This window comes from Rhizoctonia solani, chromosome 14, assembly GCF_016906535.1.
Source record: "Rhizoctonia solani chromosome 14, complete sequence".
NCBI classification, from domain to species: Eukaryota; Fungi; Basidiomycota; class Agaricomycetes; order Cantharellales; family Ceratobasidiaceae; genus Rhizoctonia; species Rhizoctonia solani.
Genome location: NC_057383.1, coordinates 1,708,657 through 1,722,596, shown reverse-complemented (window position 1 = coordinate 1,722,596; position 13,940 = coordinate 1,708,657). Strand labels below are relative to the sequence as shown.

The window sequence follows — 13,940 nt, the reverse complement described above, 5'->3', positions numbered from 1 at the left end:
CTTCTGAAATTTAGCTTCACTTCCGACGGTCGTCAATTCCAGTGTTCATATCAATGTTTCAATCCCGCCCATACTTCCGCCATGATCCACAGGAACCGTGGCTGAATCAGGTCTTGATGTCGTCTCATGGGGGCCAAACTTAATATAAATTCTCCATCAATCGTCTCGAGGTAATATATTGTACCACAATAATATACCAGCAGAAAACATACAGTGATACAAGCATAGATAAGACTAGTATATATCGAATATTCCATTGCTTATGCCGTCGGTGTTGAACAAATGCTTTAAAATTCATTCGGTGTTAGTGATTTAGCTCCTTAAAATACTATATCTGGGGCTTGCTCGGTATTTCTACATAAATCTGTAGTAGCCTATCGAAAAACCAGCAAGCATTGATAATCCCCGGGAAGTAATATTATGGGCGGCAGTATGCATAATGCTATATAGAACGCCGCACAGGGCTGGCACACCTACCAAAATGCCACCAAGCCCATACAAGCGTTCTGTTATGAACGCATGATGGCATCATAGGACCGCTGTCACTCTTGTCAAGCTCTAACAAACAACTCCCGCTCATCAGGGTCACGTGCTTCGACGCATCCCGCCGGCGTCGGGGTCTATTGTGACTGTATGCACTGACCAGTGTTTTTGCAAGCATTGACCGTTATCTTGCTCCAAACTTTTGGAAGCTCTCAACACTAAGCTCGTGTTAATATAAAAATAATTGGAGGACGAGTATTCCCGTGACTTGGTAGCGTGTTTTACACATAGGGGCGCCCCCTATCCACCTAGCTGAATCTCCTCCCCCACCGACTCCTGTGGTGTATATAAAGCTCCCTAATTACCCCTGCTCCTGATCTCAACCACCTCATTGCCTCAGGGAGATTGTCAGCTGTACTTCTTCATATAATGCTATTCTTTTCTCACTTGATCATCGCGGCCGGAGCCCTCATGACTTCGGTGCGCCATTCTAGCCGGCCGGAGCCCGGAGACTTTGTTCAGTATGTAACCCTTTCGACAAGTGTGGCACATAATAACCCTGCTTGAAGTTTCGTTCGCCAAGGTCACCGGTCCCTAAGCACGACGCGGCTCGCGTTCCCTTCCACACCTGTGACGCGCAAGTAAGTTGGCGACCGAGTCGAGGAAGCATAGTGGCTGATCACCCACCAAATCAGAGGCAGAATTTCTCTCCCTGTCTCTCGGATGGTCACCCCGAAAAATATCATCAAGTGGTACAAGCGACCCAGAACTATCGATGGTCGTCCCCAGTCTCACCCAGACCATCATTCGCTGTACTCAAATGCCACCTGGCCAGATTCCACCTCTATTCATGAGCGTGTAATACTAACTGTCAACTACTACGATGGCCCGAAGGATCTAGCAGTGTACGATCATCGTCGGGCCCTCGCCATCTACGTAGATACTCCCAATGATTTGGCCTTGTACGACCGCCCCAGTTCCCTTGCCCTCTACTCCGGGCCAGCATACTACGATTGGCTTCTATTGGATCCGAGTTTGTATCATATTGCCTCCAAGACCTGTGCAGTACGACTCGTCAAGCCCACCGCGTTTAATAAGCCAAAGCACCCAGGCGATTTTAGCCGCAATGGTTGGATGTTACACAAGCTTCTCAGTGTCCTAACCAAGCACATCCCTACCGGCGAGGTCATGCATTCTATTACACGAGTCTCGCTCAATGTGTATACTCTTATGCTTTTGGTTGTGCTATCTGGTATGCTATTTCAGGGGCGCAAGAGGTTAGCCGAGTCAATTGGTGAGTTTTGTCACATGCATGATTTATTTCTGTGTTTAAACACTTTTCGCTAGAGTACGATACATCTACCGGCTCACATTGTGGTGGCCTACCAGCAGCAGCTCGTACACCAGCTCACCTTTTGTTCGAACAGGTTGGGTTCAGTACTAGCGAGCAAGATTGTTGGTGGACCACTGGCGAGAAGTATATGTCACGCAAGGATGTGCTCACAATAGTACTTCCACATATCACATCCAACCCCTCCCTACTAGCGCCCGCTCCCAATCTCGTCCAACTTCAGTGCGACTCATCAACCGCCGAAGAGGCTTCCTGCGTGCGCTGGAGGGCGTTGAGCGGAGCAAGAGAACGTATGATTTGGATTGAGACGAAAGCCAAGTACGCGGCAAAATGGCAACCGAGTGCAGGGACCGGTCTAGGAACGAGCTGCTGGCGAGCTTGAGTAGAATACGCAGAGACCAATAATGGCGGTGACCAAGTGAGATACCACATATAGCTAGGTGCGACCAGCCTGGATATCAGAAGGCTCTAACCACACGTGATGATGATTCCTGTCACGCCCGGGCCAACCGTGCTGCCTGGCCCCAGCACGGCGGGGGTTGGCGGATGTGATCGCTTCACCTGTTGGGGTGAGCTTGAAGACATTAAGGTCTGGCTCGTAACACCTGCTAGTCTTTCAGCACCGTCTGGCACGGGCTGTTGACTATGCCCACCTTGGATATGTCGCTATATAACTTGGTTTTCTCGCTAGTCCGCTCAAGCTCGGTTACTTCGCCGTCACCCCTAAACCCAGCTTTAGTCTCGCTCGCTGCTCCTATCGCTTGGTAAATTGGATTTGGTTTCGTTCCGGGCCCATTTGCTGTATGCTTAGCTTCTAGGATCCTTTTATATTGAATCCCTATTGCTTGTCATGTTTCGCTACTAGCGTTTCCTACGTTATTGATTACTCGTACTATACCCGCTTTTTTTCTTCCATGACTTATAGGCCGCCAATAGCGAGCCGCTTTAAATTATTGACTTTGCTCGAAAAGATAGTTTTATGTATTGAATGTGCTGTTGTTCGTTGATGTCTTGTATTATAATCAAGTAGACCTCGTATTTCCTTTTTTGTAATACTCTTCAGCTGCACTCGGTTGGTCTCAAAATATGCTACTGCAAGGGTATGAAATATTTTACTCTTGCTTTATCAAGAAGATAGCAAATATTGAAGGGGAATCGGTGGAATGCAATCATGTGCCTTGTGCACAACCAAGTCGTTGCAGTTACGATCGCGATATATTTGATGCGTATCATTCCAAGTAGGTCCTTAGGGGGTTTATAACAACAAGTTTATACGTCTGTGGCATGACTCCGTCCTGAATGGCAACGCATATAAGCTAGTTTTTTCGCGATTCCCGAGGACGGTTGTGTGGTTTCTTCTCGTAAACTGTTTCCCAAAGGAGCGCGATTGTACACATCGACATAATGACAAGACAGGTCGAGGTTTTAATAGTTTTAATATCAAGTTCCGGACAAGTGTTGATACTCTTGAGAAATTATTACAAGGTAAACATCACAAAGAAAACATTTTTTTTTTCAGATTCGATCCAAAAGTGCAAAATGCACTGATACAACCTCTTCACGCCTTTCCTTTTCCCTTACTTTCAATATACGTCTTGACTTGGCCAAGGTACTTGTCCTACAAAACACAAACCTCAACACCGAACCACTTTAGTAACCTAAATGCACAGCTTACCTCTGGGAAGCTGTTTTTAACCGTGTCCCTACTCAGCAATGCCTCGGTATACTTCTGCAACGTCCCAAACCGCTCGTTCTCGAATATCTCGGCATATATATTTTTGCCTTGTCCGTCCTCCCAGATACCCACGCCGTTATGAAAGTGTGTACGGATACGAGCGAGAAAGGGGGCCACGGCAGCATCCGCGATATTAATCTTGTCGCCACCCAAGAACGGACCAGACTTGAGATGCGCTTGCAGCTGGTCCTGCAAGGCCATCAAACCATCGTACAATGTATCCGGAGACCCTCCACCCCATATGATGCCATAAAACGCATCGAAAACCTTGGTGTGAAAGACATCGGTGATGAACCGCGCATGGGCACGTTCAACGGGGTTCGCGGACAACAGTCCCGAGTCGGGGTATAAATCGGCGATAAACTCGAGTAAAACGAGGGATTCGGTGAGTTTTGCTGATTCGGGGGATGGGTTCGAGGGGTCGACTGGGGGGCCTCCGTATGTGAGTGCTGGGACTGAAATGATGTGAGTGATGTTGTTGTGAGAAAGAAAGTGGTGGTGGTTTACTTTTGCCAGTGGCAGGGTTCACCTTTGGAACATACCACTCTGGCTTGTTCCAAGGGTCGACTTCGTACTTGATATAATCAGCTTTGGCCTCTTCGAGCGCAATAATCACCCGCTGGGCGGACGGACATGTCTAATCTCAAAGCCATGCATGAGTAACAGTTTCCTGAAACACTTTTTCTTAACAAAGTGGACGCACATCCCACCAGTATAAAGTGATCCTTTCAACCATCATGCAGAGGGAATCAATAGAAACAGAGGGGCTCACCCTCATTTAAATACACCACAGACATCGGACATCCCGGTCGAGAGAGTGGTGCTATTCCGATGATGAGGGGCTCGAGCTTGGTCATCGCCGAGAACACCCAATCTCATGATGTGGCGGTGTGGTGATCCTATAATTACCCTTGAAAGATCAGATGGAGGTGTAGCTACCCTTTCGAATTCAGTTCATACATGCTAGGCTAAAACCTAATGATGGGTATTTTACGTAGTATACTAGGATACCCCCATGTTATTGTTTTCCTTTTTCAAGGCCAATTCGAGAGGCTTTTCGACCACGTTTAAACGATTGACAGAGCAGCAACTCCGTTCTAGGGCATAAACACGGATTTAAAGATATAATATTGTGCCCGGTTTGGTTGGTGCATACATCTGTAACCAGGGCTTCCGAACGAACGTTTTTGCCATATAGCCCAGCCATAATCATTGGGTTCGTACGTACAGTACGTACAACACTCAGTGCATCGGTTGTCATATCGCATCACCACCACCGTCATCTTAACACCACGCTTTCCCAGTTTCCCTAATTAAGCCACTTTGGCACTTATGATACCGCATCCAAAACAAACCGGTACCTATTACCTACCTCGTTTCAGTGATAGCAACAATTGCTCACCTACTCTGGCACGCATGGGCAACGCTCCAAATGTACCACCACGGAACGATAAACACAAACATAATACACTAGAACGAGCCTCAAGGCCTTGTTCGATAGATCCGACTCGAAACCTCTGAACTCTCCCAATCGGGGAGATCTGACAGTTTTTACCTACCCCTCCTCTCCAAGAATACACATGCTTCCCACTTGCGAAATCTAAACTGGCCCTCACAAGCAACTTGACACACCAAACTAAGAAAAAAAAAAGCGCAAAAATAATCTCTCGTTTGATCTCTAAGAAAGAAACGCGCAAAACTCAATCTCAAGCTGCAGAAAAAAAAAGGATAAAGCGAACAAAGAGCAAACCAACCAACCGACTAACAAGTACACAAAAGGAAAGGGGGGTATGAATCCATACGAGTACAACAAGCGAGGGAGGTCATGTACAGTTTATGTGCGTGTGCGTGCGTGTGTGTGGAATAAAATGATTTAGATAGTGTGGAGAGGAGAGTCGTAATAAGAGGCGAGTTAGGATGAAATAAGGTACGTCAAATTGAGGAGGGGAGGAATGAAAAATAAAGGAAAGGAGAGGGAGAAAAGAGCGGAATCAATGCTAAAGCCCCAAAACCAAGTCGTGAAACACTCATAAAGCATAAAACATACAGCATAAAACATGAGAGTCGGTCAAGAATCAGCCACTGTGTCTTCGAAGGTCGACAATCGAGAGTTCGAGCTTTTTGACCATTTTGACATGTCCTTGGTCTGCGTCCTGTAAATTGATTCGAGTCAGGCTGGGTTCTTGTGCGGGTCCATCATCATGTCCGAGAATAAACACGGACAGGACGACTATTCCCAAGACTCGAGACTCACGGTATAAATGTTCCCAGTCGAATGCGGATGAAACGACTCTTTGGCCGTACACTTGAGAATCACTTGCATACCCGGCGGATCCGTCAACCTGAATATTCCCACACTTTGCCCATCCCCATTAGCCTCTATGTAAACCAAAGAATGGATTTGAAACGCACTTGGGACTCGAAGACGGGGCACAAACGATCGCAAATGCCTCTTTGAGAGAAGCCTGGTATCCCGAATGGGTATGCAAATCCATCGAAGACATGAAACACGACTGGGTCGGATGGGTATGTATCTAATCCAAACAACCGTCAATCAAATAAAATCTAATAAGTACCCCAAATAGCAGGGCAAAACTCACCCAGCCGAGGGTAATCAGCCCTCGCGTCTCTTGGAAATCCAAAATAAGCTCCTCCTCGATCATTTCGCACGTATCGCTCGTCCCGCGCTGGCGTGGGATTAACAAGGTCGTGACCGCAAACCCGGCGCCCCTTGCCTTCCCGAGCAACAGACCGCACGTTTCGGTCCGGCGGAGAGTGTTGGGTTTCGCGATGGACATGAATTTTTGGATGACTTCTTCGGGGAGAAGGACCTGGCGGAGACGGCTCGGATCCTCGTCTTCGTGGGTCGGGATAGAAACGGGTGGTGTGGAGATGGGGACTGCGGGCGGGGGACGGGTCGCATAATTGGTCTGGGTCTGGGATGGCGGTGTCCCGTAGCCGCCTGGTAGCTGTGCCTTTGACCCGGGGGGCGTAGGATCCGGATTAGGCTGGAATAAGAGAGCAGGGGGTGTGTTTAGATGCTGCTTTGGAGGAGAACCGAATGCTTGGATGTCTCGTTCGGCCGTCAAGGCCGTTGCTAGCCCTGCTAGAGAGAACATCGAGTGGGAAGAAGGGTAGTATCCTTGTTCGCGCTGGTGCATTGTCATAATGGTCGGGTATGAGATTGGGCCAGGAGGTGGAGAGGTGGTCGTCACGGGCGGAGGATAGGACGAACTACTCGAATTAAATTGAATTGATGGAATTACTAGAACATGGTAGAACTTACCCTCTGACCGGCCCATGCCCATTTGGACCATTTCTCCTAGGCGCAGGTGCATGTACCTCGGGCTCGCGCGCCAATGTGTGAGAGGGGCTCTCGAGAGGTAAAATCCCCTGAGGCTCGGGCCTGGTCGCTGGTTCGGGATTAGGAAACGCAGGAGCAGGGTGTTTAATGGGGGACTGAGTCGGGTATGAAGATCGTTGTTCGGGGGGTCGTTTTTCCAGAGTCGGAAACACGCCGTTTGCGCGTGGGTCTGTCAAAGGGGGGTGTTAGGACAAAAATTATGAGTGCGATGGTAGGACTGACCGGGTGCAAACACAGGGGGCTTCTGAGGACCTGTGGATGCGGTTCGTCGTCGTGGGACAGGGGCATGGGTGGTGGGTGGTGGACCGTTGAAACCGCCTCCCGGGGGCCGCTCTTTGACGGGCGAAGTGACACTCATCTTTCGCGGTCGGACACTCGTCCCAGTCGGCGGATTTGCGCCGTATGCCAGTCCAGGGCCATAGGCAGCATTGTACGCAGCATTGGTAGCGGCTGAAGCACCGTAGGCCGCAGGAGCCGACTCGTTCCGTATGGCAAAGGCATCTGTTCGTATCGCGGTGGGGACCGGCCTGTGGTCAGCTCTGGAGCTGGAGCGGGGAGGTGCAGAGGCAGTAGGGTTTTCCCGGGAGCGAGGGTCCGATATGGGTCGATGGTAATGGTTGTCTGCTCGGGAAGCGGTTCGGGAGGGTGCACGGGGGATGGGGGCGGGGGCAGGTGCTGTTGTGGGGGGCGGGACCGGGACTGGGGCGTGGACCCTCGCAGTACTATTGGTGCGCTGGAGACCCGCAGCCGAGGCTGATCGTTCGGGAACATAGTGCTGGGCTGGGGGAACGGTAGGCTGGGGCGGGGCCTCGTAGGACTCGGGGCGAGTGCGCAAGGATGCGGGTGTCGGGTATCCAAGCATGGCGGCCTCCTGCAATCGCTTCTGTTCTTCGAGTCGGTCCTTTTCCTGGCGAGCGATGCGTGCATTTGCCACAATATTGTTTATTTGGTCATGGCCATTGGTCGTCGTCTGTTGTCGTCTGCGCTGCTCTGCGATGAGCATCTGTGCCTCGTGTTGGTGCCTTGCTCGTCGTGCACGGCTCTCTTCCTCCTGTCGCCGCTGCTCCTCTGTGCTCCGTCGGTTTGCATCCTGTGTTCGCTGTCGTTGTCGCTGCGGGGTCGGAGTGGGCGTCTGCACTGGTGGGGGGAGAATCTCTGCCTCCTGGTGTCTGGCACGCGACTCGTTGAATCGATCGGTCACCAGCGACTTGACCTGCCCCAGCTGGTCCTGTATGATTTGGCCTTGCTGTGCTTTTATCAGCCAACCATCGCAGAAAAAAAAACAAAAACAAGGAAAATAGAATAAATAACACTCACCACCTGGACGGCTTCCTTCTGTCCATTCGTCAATTCCGCAAACTTGGGGTGTCCAGGGAGCTCCTCGAGCATGAGGGTGGAGGCCTTGGCAAAATGGATAAACGCGGCCTCAACGTTTCCGGCTGCTCTGGCATCGTCGCCTGCGTTGCGCTCTGCAGTGGCGATGCGCAGTAGGTCCTTGAGAGATCTGGAGGCATCGTATCCCGTTGGTCGCGAGCGCGCCGCCAGTTCAGCGATCGAAAACGGCCGGCGGGACATATGGCTGTGTCAACTGAGGTGTGGGTGAGGGCAGACCATGAGTTAAGCGCCACGGATACAAATTATGTACGCAATCCTCTCACTAGCACTCTGGTACAATATCCTCCCGATTTATTCCCTCAATAATCCGTCCTCTCTCTCCTCTCGCTCTTCCGCTGTGAGGTGGCGATGGCGGATGACGATGGCAAATTACTCCCTCCTGCCGAATCCCTCGTTCCCAAATAGGCCACACCTTGACGAATCTACACGCGTCACACACTCACCACGCTCGATACACGTGCCACTAGAAGCAAGCTCGTCGTGAGAGTCCACAACTCTATCTAGCCACTCGCACTTCCTCTGTGCCACACCTCTTCTTCCCCTGCCCAATTTTGTACCACCTTCCACGGGCGCTCATCAATCCTTCCATGTCCCAATGGCCGTGCAATGTCCATTCTCTTTACATTTCTAGACGCTCAGCACACGGTCCCATTCGTCCGTCCTCGGAGAACAAACGACTTTCGATGTCCCGGGTTCTATGTGATAGGGCGCTCCCCCCCCCCTCCGAATCCGTTCTCGGCCGACCCCAAGCGATATCCTACCTCGTTTAACCATCGCCGCGCTATCATACATGCACAAATGCGATCTGGACCACCATCGATCAAACCGATGGACACTCATTACGCACCTAGGCGACCTCACTTGGCCGGCCTCACGGGCCCGAATCAGGAGCATGATATCACCCTTGCGATGAATCCATATCCATATTAGATAATTCATGTGTATGCACACTGCTTCCCTAGTTTGGAATACAGCTGGGTCATTCAACCGGCTGAGACAGAATGATATCATCGTGCTTCAAAGTTACGTTCCCGAACTCGTCCCCTCGCCAGAACACATACTCGGTGACGCAGGCACAGGATCGTCCGGCATGACGATAGATCGCCCCTCACGGGGCGAGGGCATGACTTCAATTCAAGTCTAGTGTGGCACTTTTTCATTTCGCATGCACGCGGCGTTTACGCATCCGGTCGAATTCAATAGGAGAGTCTATTTCGTTGGATGGGGAGGGGGGTACTTCCTTTGCCCAAAGAGTGAGCATTGCAGTATCTAGGGATGAGGAACAAAGCACACCGCTCAGGCAGTACGCAAAGACTTCACTTTTTTTTGAAAGTCGAGCTCCCAACTCGTACACTTTCCACACCGCCATTGTTCACAAAGGACACTGCTCATATATACATGGCCCAACCAAATCTAAGCACACGATCGATATCAGCCACAGCTCCCCGTTCTTGATCGACCCATCTCACCCGGCTGAAACGCGAGCGCTTTGCGCTAAATCAATCCGACAATCGACATTTGTCTCTAGGGAAAAGCACCGAGAGATACGACCTGTCTAGGCGATTTCCATTTTCGGCGCACCTAGGATCCACATTCCTTATAGCGCATATACCGTACACCCCGTTCTGGAACCCAAGATGGAACTATACAGCATCATCAGTCAGCCGGCAAATATACATTCCACTCACACGCAATTGCAAGCAAAGCAAGGACACCCCAAATCAGAAAGAAGCATTCTTTACCCTTCCACATCTGTCCGTCTTTTTTCGTGTGTCCTTGTGACCTAGTCGGCGGGATTTAAAGACCACGTTAGACGTCAGCCCTCATTTTTCTGATGCTCTTGCGCCTCGTTCTCTAGGTGGTGTCTTTTTGGTTTTGGGGGCCAGCGCCCTCTCCGCCTCCCTCAACGTGCACACATGTACACATGGTGAGTAGGTTTGGTTCCCTTTGGCGGACGAATAGATAGGATGTTCCTATAACATGAATCTCGTTTAATCGAGCACGTTGTGTGCGGTGTGAACTACATACCACTTTCTGTCTGATCTTTTTGTTTTTCGGTCCGAGTTTGTTTTGAAGTTGAACTGACTGGTCCTCTTTGTGTAGGCGAATGTGGGGAAATTGATGTGCCGATGATGCTTGGTTTACTTTGGGGTTGATCATGAACGGTATGGTTTATACCGGTCAATTTCATTGGTGATGTGTGCTCTGAGGATTTCACTGCCGACTTATCGTATAGCGCTATAGATTAATCATTGAAATGTACTTGAGAGCTACTAAATGCATGAACTTGCCTTGGCCGTCAGTCGGGGTTTATCTCCTGTGAATCTCTATACCAATCACTTAACGCCCAGCGCTTGTGTGACCGGCTCAATAGTATGGGCCCACATGAAATGACTCCAAAAAGTATGGGAGCACACTATTCTACTTGCTCAGTTTGCGGTACTTTACCAAATCAGGGTTATGCTCTTTTCATTTCTGCATTTGAAACATTGGTTCTCTGAGTCTGTCGAGTGTCTTTTTGGATTTCATGCGCTCGTTAGTCCAGATGACCTGCAGTGTAGCCGTTACAACACTCAGTCGAGTTAGCCACTTGACGTAAGACGGTGCGATTGGCTGTATCGGTTAGATCAAGACCATATCACGTTATAACTCAGCCTTATCCACCGATTGACATTCAAGCCAGCGCAAGCGCCGCTCTTGACAGTGTCAACTCAATCTACAGAACCAATCTCCCCATACGGAGATCGACCAGAAAAACAGAGCAACGTTGGCCGATCTCCGATATTTCACAGACAACTCATCAACGTCAGCTTGTGCGGGCTCATATTGATCTCCCCGTACGGATAAGGCAACTAAGCGGCGCGAGAATAACCTGGTCCCTTTGGATCGATGATCTGTTCGAAAATTCTGACATTTCACGTTGATCCCGCGACGTTGGATGGACCCTCTGTCTAAAATGGAAAGTCTTCTCCCTTCGGGGGGGGGGGGTGAGTCATTTATTCTCTAGAGCTGGTTTTGGCATGGGATAGAACCAGTATGGAGTATTTAATTACCTTGCTATATTGATATAGCCGCAAAGGAGAGCTTTATCTAGCTATACTTTTGTTGCTTTTGGAGAACCCATCCAGCATTGACCATCCTTTTCAAACACGAGTTTCACTGGCTCTGATGAGTAACTCGAGTGAAGTGAATGTTAAATTTATCATTGACACCGCCGAAGGAGGGATTATCAGTGACACCCACTCGCTGTCTCCTGTTGTATCTGCTTCAGCCCCCAAGCCCGTGCCTCAACAAACTTCTGCCAGTTCAACCTGCCAAACGCGCCGGGCCGCAGCCCAGAACCCGACCTCCGTCAACATCAGCCGATCTCATGACTTCGCCCGTTCCTTCGTCACTTTCCCTCTGGCAAACCTTCCAACTGCACGGCATCGTCTCAAACTAGGCAACTACCTGTTGCTCCCATACCGCCTGAAGTCTCAAACGACCTTCGAACGATACCCGCCTCAGAGCTTCAGCGATTACTGATAGTCAATCATAAGAATTTAATCAAGAACCTAACTCAAATAATCGACGACCCCGTAGGAGATCGCTTTGTTTTAGATCATATTAGGAAGCTTCTCACAGCGCGTATAAGTGGTATAGAAGCTGCCATTTCATGGAGGTCGTCGTTCAATCCGCCTGCAAGGGACCTGCTTCCTCCAGAAATTGAGTCTGATCTTGCTGTTTCAACCGAATCGCAAAGCGCTGTGTTTGGGGGGGGGGGGAGCTCTATGTCCAGCCGGAAGAATGGCCATATTATAAATACACCAGATATGGGAGCGTTGAATGCGGGAAACAACAACTCGAATACTCTGGATATCCCAAGGGCTGAACCATCAGGGTCGCTGGTCCTGAACTCCCCGTTTGTTCTTGAAAACATCATAGATACCAATGTAACTATTCGCTCCCCTCGTAAGTGTCGCGGTATCAAAACAAGATCGGTACGAAGTTCGCCGGAATCGGGTCACAGGGCAAGTACGCACAAGAAACCCATTTCCAGGGACAATTTGGCCATTCCCTTGCCGGGAAGTACTACTGGTTTACTCACTCCTCCTGTCTCGGCGGATAGCAAGCAGGACTCGTCGAAAGACCTCCGACAACTACCAGGTACGACAACTCTCTGCGGATGAACCCCAAAGTACTAATTAGTCTGGGTAATCTAGCACCAATTATACTTATATCAGGCCCGAGCTGGTGATACGCCGAACTTGAAGAACGCATTTATGGGTAGTACAAATAATCGCTTGCCTTCAAGGTGAATCAAGGTCAAAATGGTTGTTTTGGGTAAACATATATAAAATGAGTATTTGGCGCGACACAGGGGCTCAAACTTGGAGAGCCACTGAAGTTATACCCATAGCTTCAAAGCTCGAAAATGTACTACAAGGTTCCATGTAACTAGAATATCGAGGCATTCGGGGGATCCGAACATCGAGGTATTCGTAACAAGGAGCCCAGACTTGACCATCAGCCTTTATTTGGAAGTAACTTGACGCTTGATTCACTGCTTATAACCCAAAGAAATTTATAAGGAAGAGCACCAGTACTCTCACATCAATTGGTAGTGTAGGTGGATTAAAGTGGGTCGTTAAGCAAGACTACATGTCTTGTTCGATATAGCACCAGGCCTGATTTATTCCCTGTAGTATTTGCGCAAAGACAGAGGCCGTGGGTTGTTAATAGCACTATGCGACACTGTCATGTGAACCAGATGATATACCTTAACGCAGAGTAGCGCATATATATAGGAGTATTTAGGAATATTGGATTTAAAGGGCATCTGTGGGAGTGGGCCAACGGTTAGCCGCGTTGGTTGATACCCGGTTTTATATCAAATGAGGTATATATACCAAGGGGCTAACAGCAGTTTTCAAGTTGACTTCCGGCCGCGGTCTGCGAGTATGCTACCGGGAAGCCACGGTATATTGTTTAGTTACAGGCGCTACCATCGGCCTCGTTTGCCACTTCGGTGGTGGTGTAGTACTTGTCTTCCATTGACCTTCGGTCAGGCAACCCCGAGACGAGGGTGTTGACATGTTTAATTCAATGTAGGACCATCGGTGTTTTGTTGTTTACGTTTGTGCTACCAAGGAACATGACAAAACGGTATTTGGCCGATGGGGGTGTACCTATATTTCATTTGACACCAGGCACTACCCCGGATTCACCAGTAACATAATTCTATTCATCTCGGGCATCCATACTGTGGCTTGTGAGTTGACTCAAATTGTGCAAATGCGCATGCATAACAGGCGCTATGTCTACCTTTAACTGATTGGCTGACATTGCCTGAGATTCCAGGAACAAAATCCCTCCCCTAGCTTGGCAAATAGGATTCGGCTCCGCATCGGGTCATCCGCCCTCCAGGCACGGAGGCGTGATTCTATTAACAAATTGGTCAGAAGAATGTTCGGGTGATAAAGTACACTTTGTCCCTTCGATCATCTCACACAACTGTTTCACGCAGTGTCAACCGGCGCCTAAAATAAACGAGATAGACCTTTGGAGATAAGCCAATTTAATCTCGCCATTTGCTATAAAACAACACATGGGGTCTTCCTGCTCACCAACTC

General features: G+C 49.4%; 5 protein-coding genes across 5 annotated transcripts; 3 read left to right on the top strand and 2 right to left on the bottom strand.

Moving 5' to 3' along the window:
• Window positions 1-912: 912 nt before the first annotated feature.
• On the top strand, window positions 913-2,216 carry RhiXN_11159 (uncharacterized protein; the record flags this gene model as incomplete). The annotated part of the gene is made up of 4 exons (XM_043330974.1): window positions 913-1,004; window positions 1,053-1,124; window positions 1,179-1,777; window positions 1,831-2,216. The coding sequence occupies 4 exons, from the start codon at window positions 913-915 to the stop codon at window positions 2,214-2,216; spliced, it is 1,149 nt and encodes a 382-aa protein (XP_043186319.1).
• A 1,176-nt stretch (window positions 2,217-3,392) lies between these two features.
• On the bottom strand, window positions 3,393-4,308 carry RhiXN_11158 (glutathione S-transferase; the record flags this gene model as incomplete). The annotated part of the gene is made up of 4 exons (XM_043330973.1): window positions 3,393-3,452; window positions 3,510-4,024; window positions 4,077-4,206; window positions 4,273-4,308. The coding sequence occupies 4 exons, from the start codon at window positions 4,306-4,308 to the stop codon at window positions 3,393-3,395; spliced, it is 741 nt and encodes a 246-aa protein (XP_043186318.1).
• Window positions 4,309-5,644: 1,336 nt separating this feature from the next.
• On the bottom strand, window positions 5,645-8,508 carry RhiXN_11157 (STAM-binding protein; the record flags this gene model as incomplete). Its single annotated transcript, XM_043330972.1, has 7 exons — window positions 5,645-5,722; window positions 5,824-5,926; window positions 5,982-6,103; window positions 6,170-6,803; window positions 6,856-7,102; window positions 7,156-8,179; window positions 8,251-8,508. The coding sequence occupies 7 exons, from the start codon at window positions 8,506-8,508 to the stop codon at window positions 5,645-5,647; spliced, it is 2,466 nt and encodes an 821-aa protein (XP_043186317.1).
• A 2,988-nt stretch (window positions 8,509-11,496) lies between these two features.
• Window positions 11,497-11,853, top strand: RhiXN_11156 (uncharacterized protein; the record flags this gene model as incomplete). The annotated part of the gene is made up of 1 exon (XM_043330971.1): window positions 11,497-11,853. The coding sequence occupies one exon, from the start codon at window positions 11,497-11,499 to the stop codon at window positions 11,851-11,853; it is 357 nt and encodes a 118-aa protein (XP_043186316.1).
• A 245-nt stretch (window positions 11,854-12,098) lies between these two features.
• Window positions 12,099-12,497, top strand: RhiXN_11155 (uncharacterized protein; the record flags this gene model as incomplete). The annotated part of the gene is made up of 1 exon (XM_043330970.1): window positions 12,099-12,497. One exon carries the CDS (start codon window positions 12,099-12,101, stop codon window positions 12,495-12,497), a length of 399 nt encoding a protein of 132 aa, XP_043186315.1.
• Between the last annotated feature and the right edge of the window lie 1,443 nt (window positions 12,498-13,940).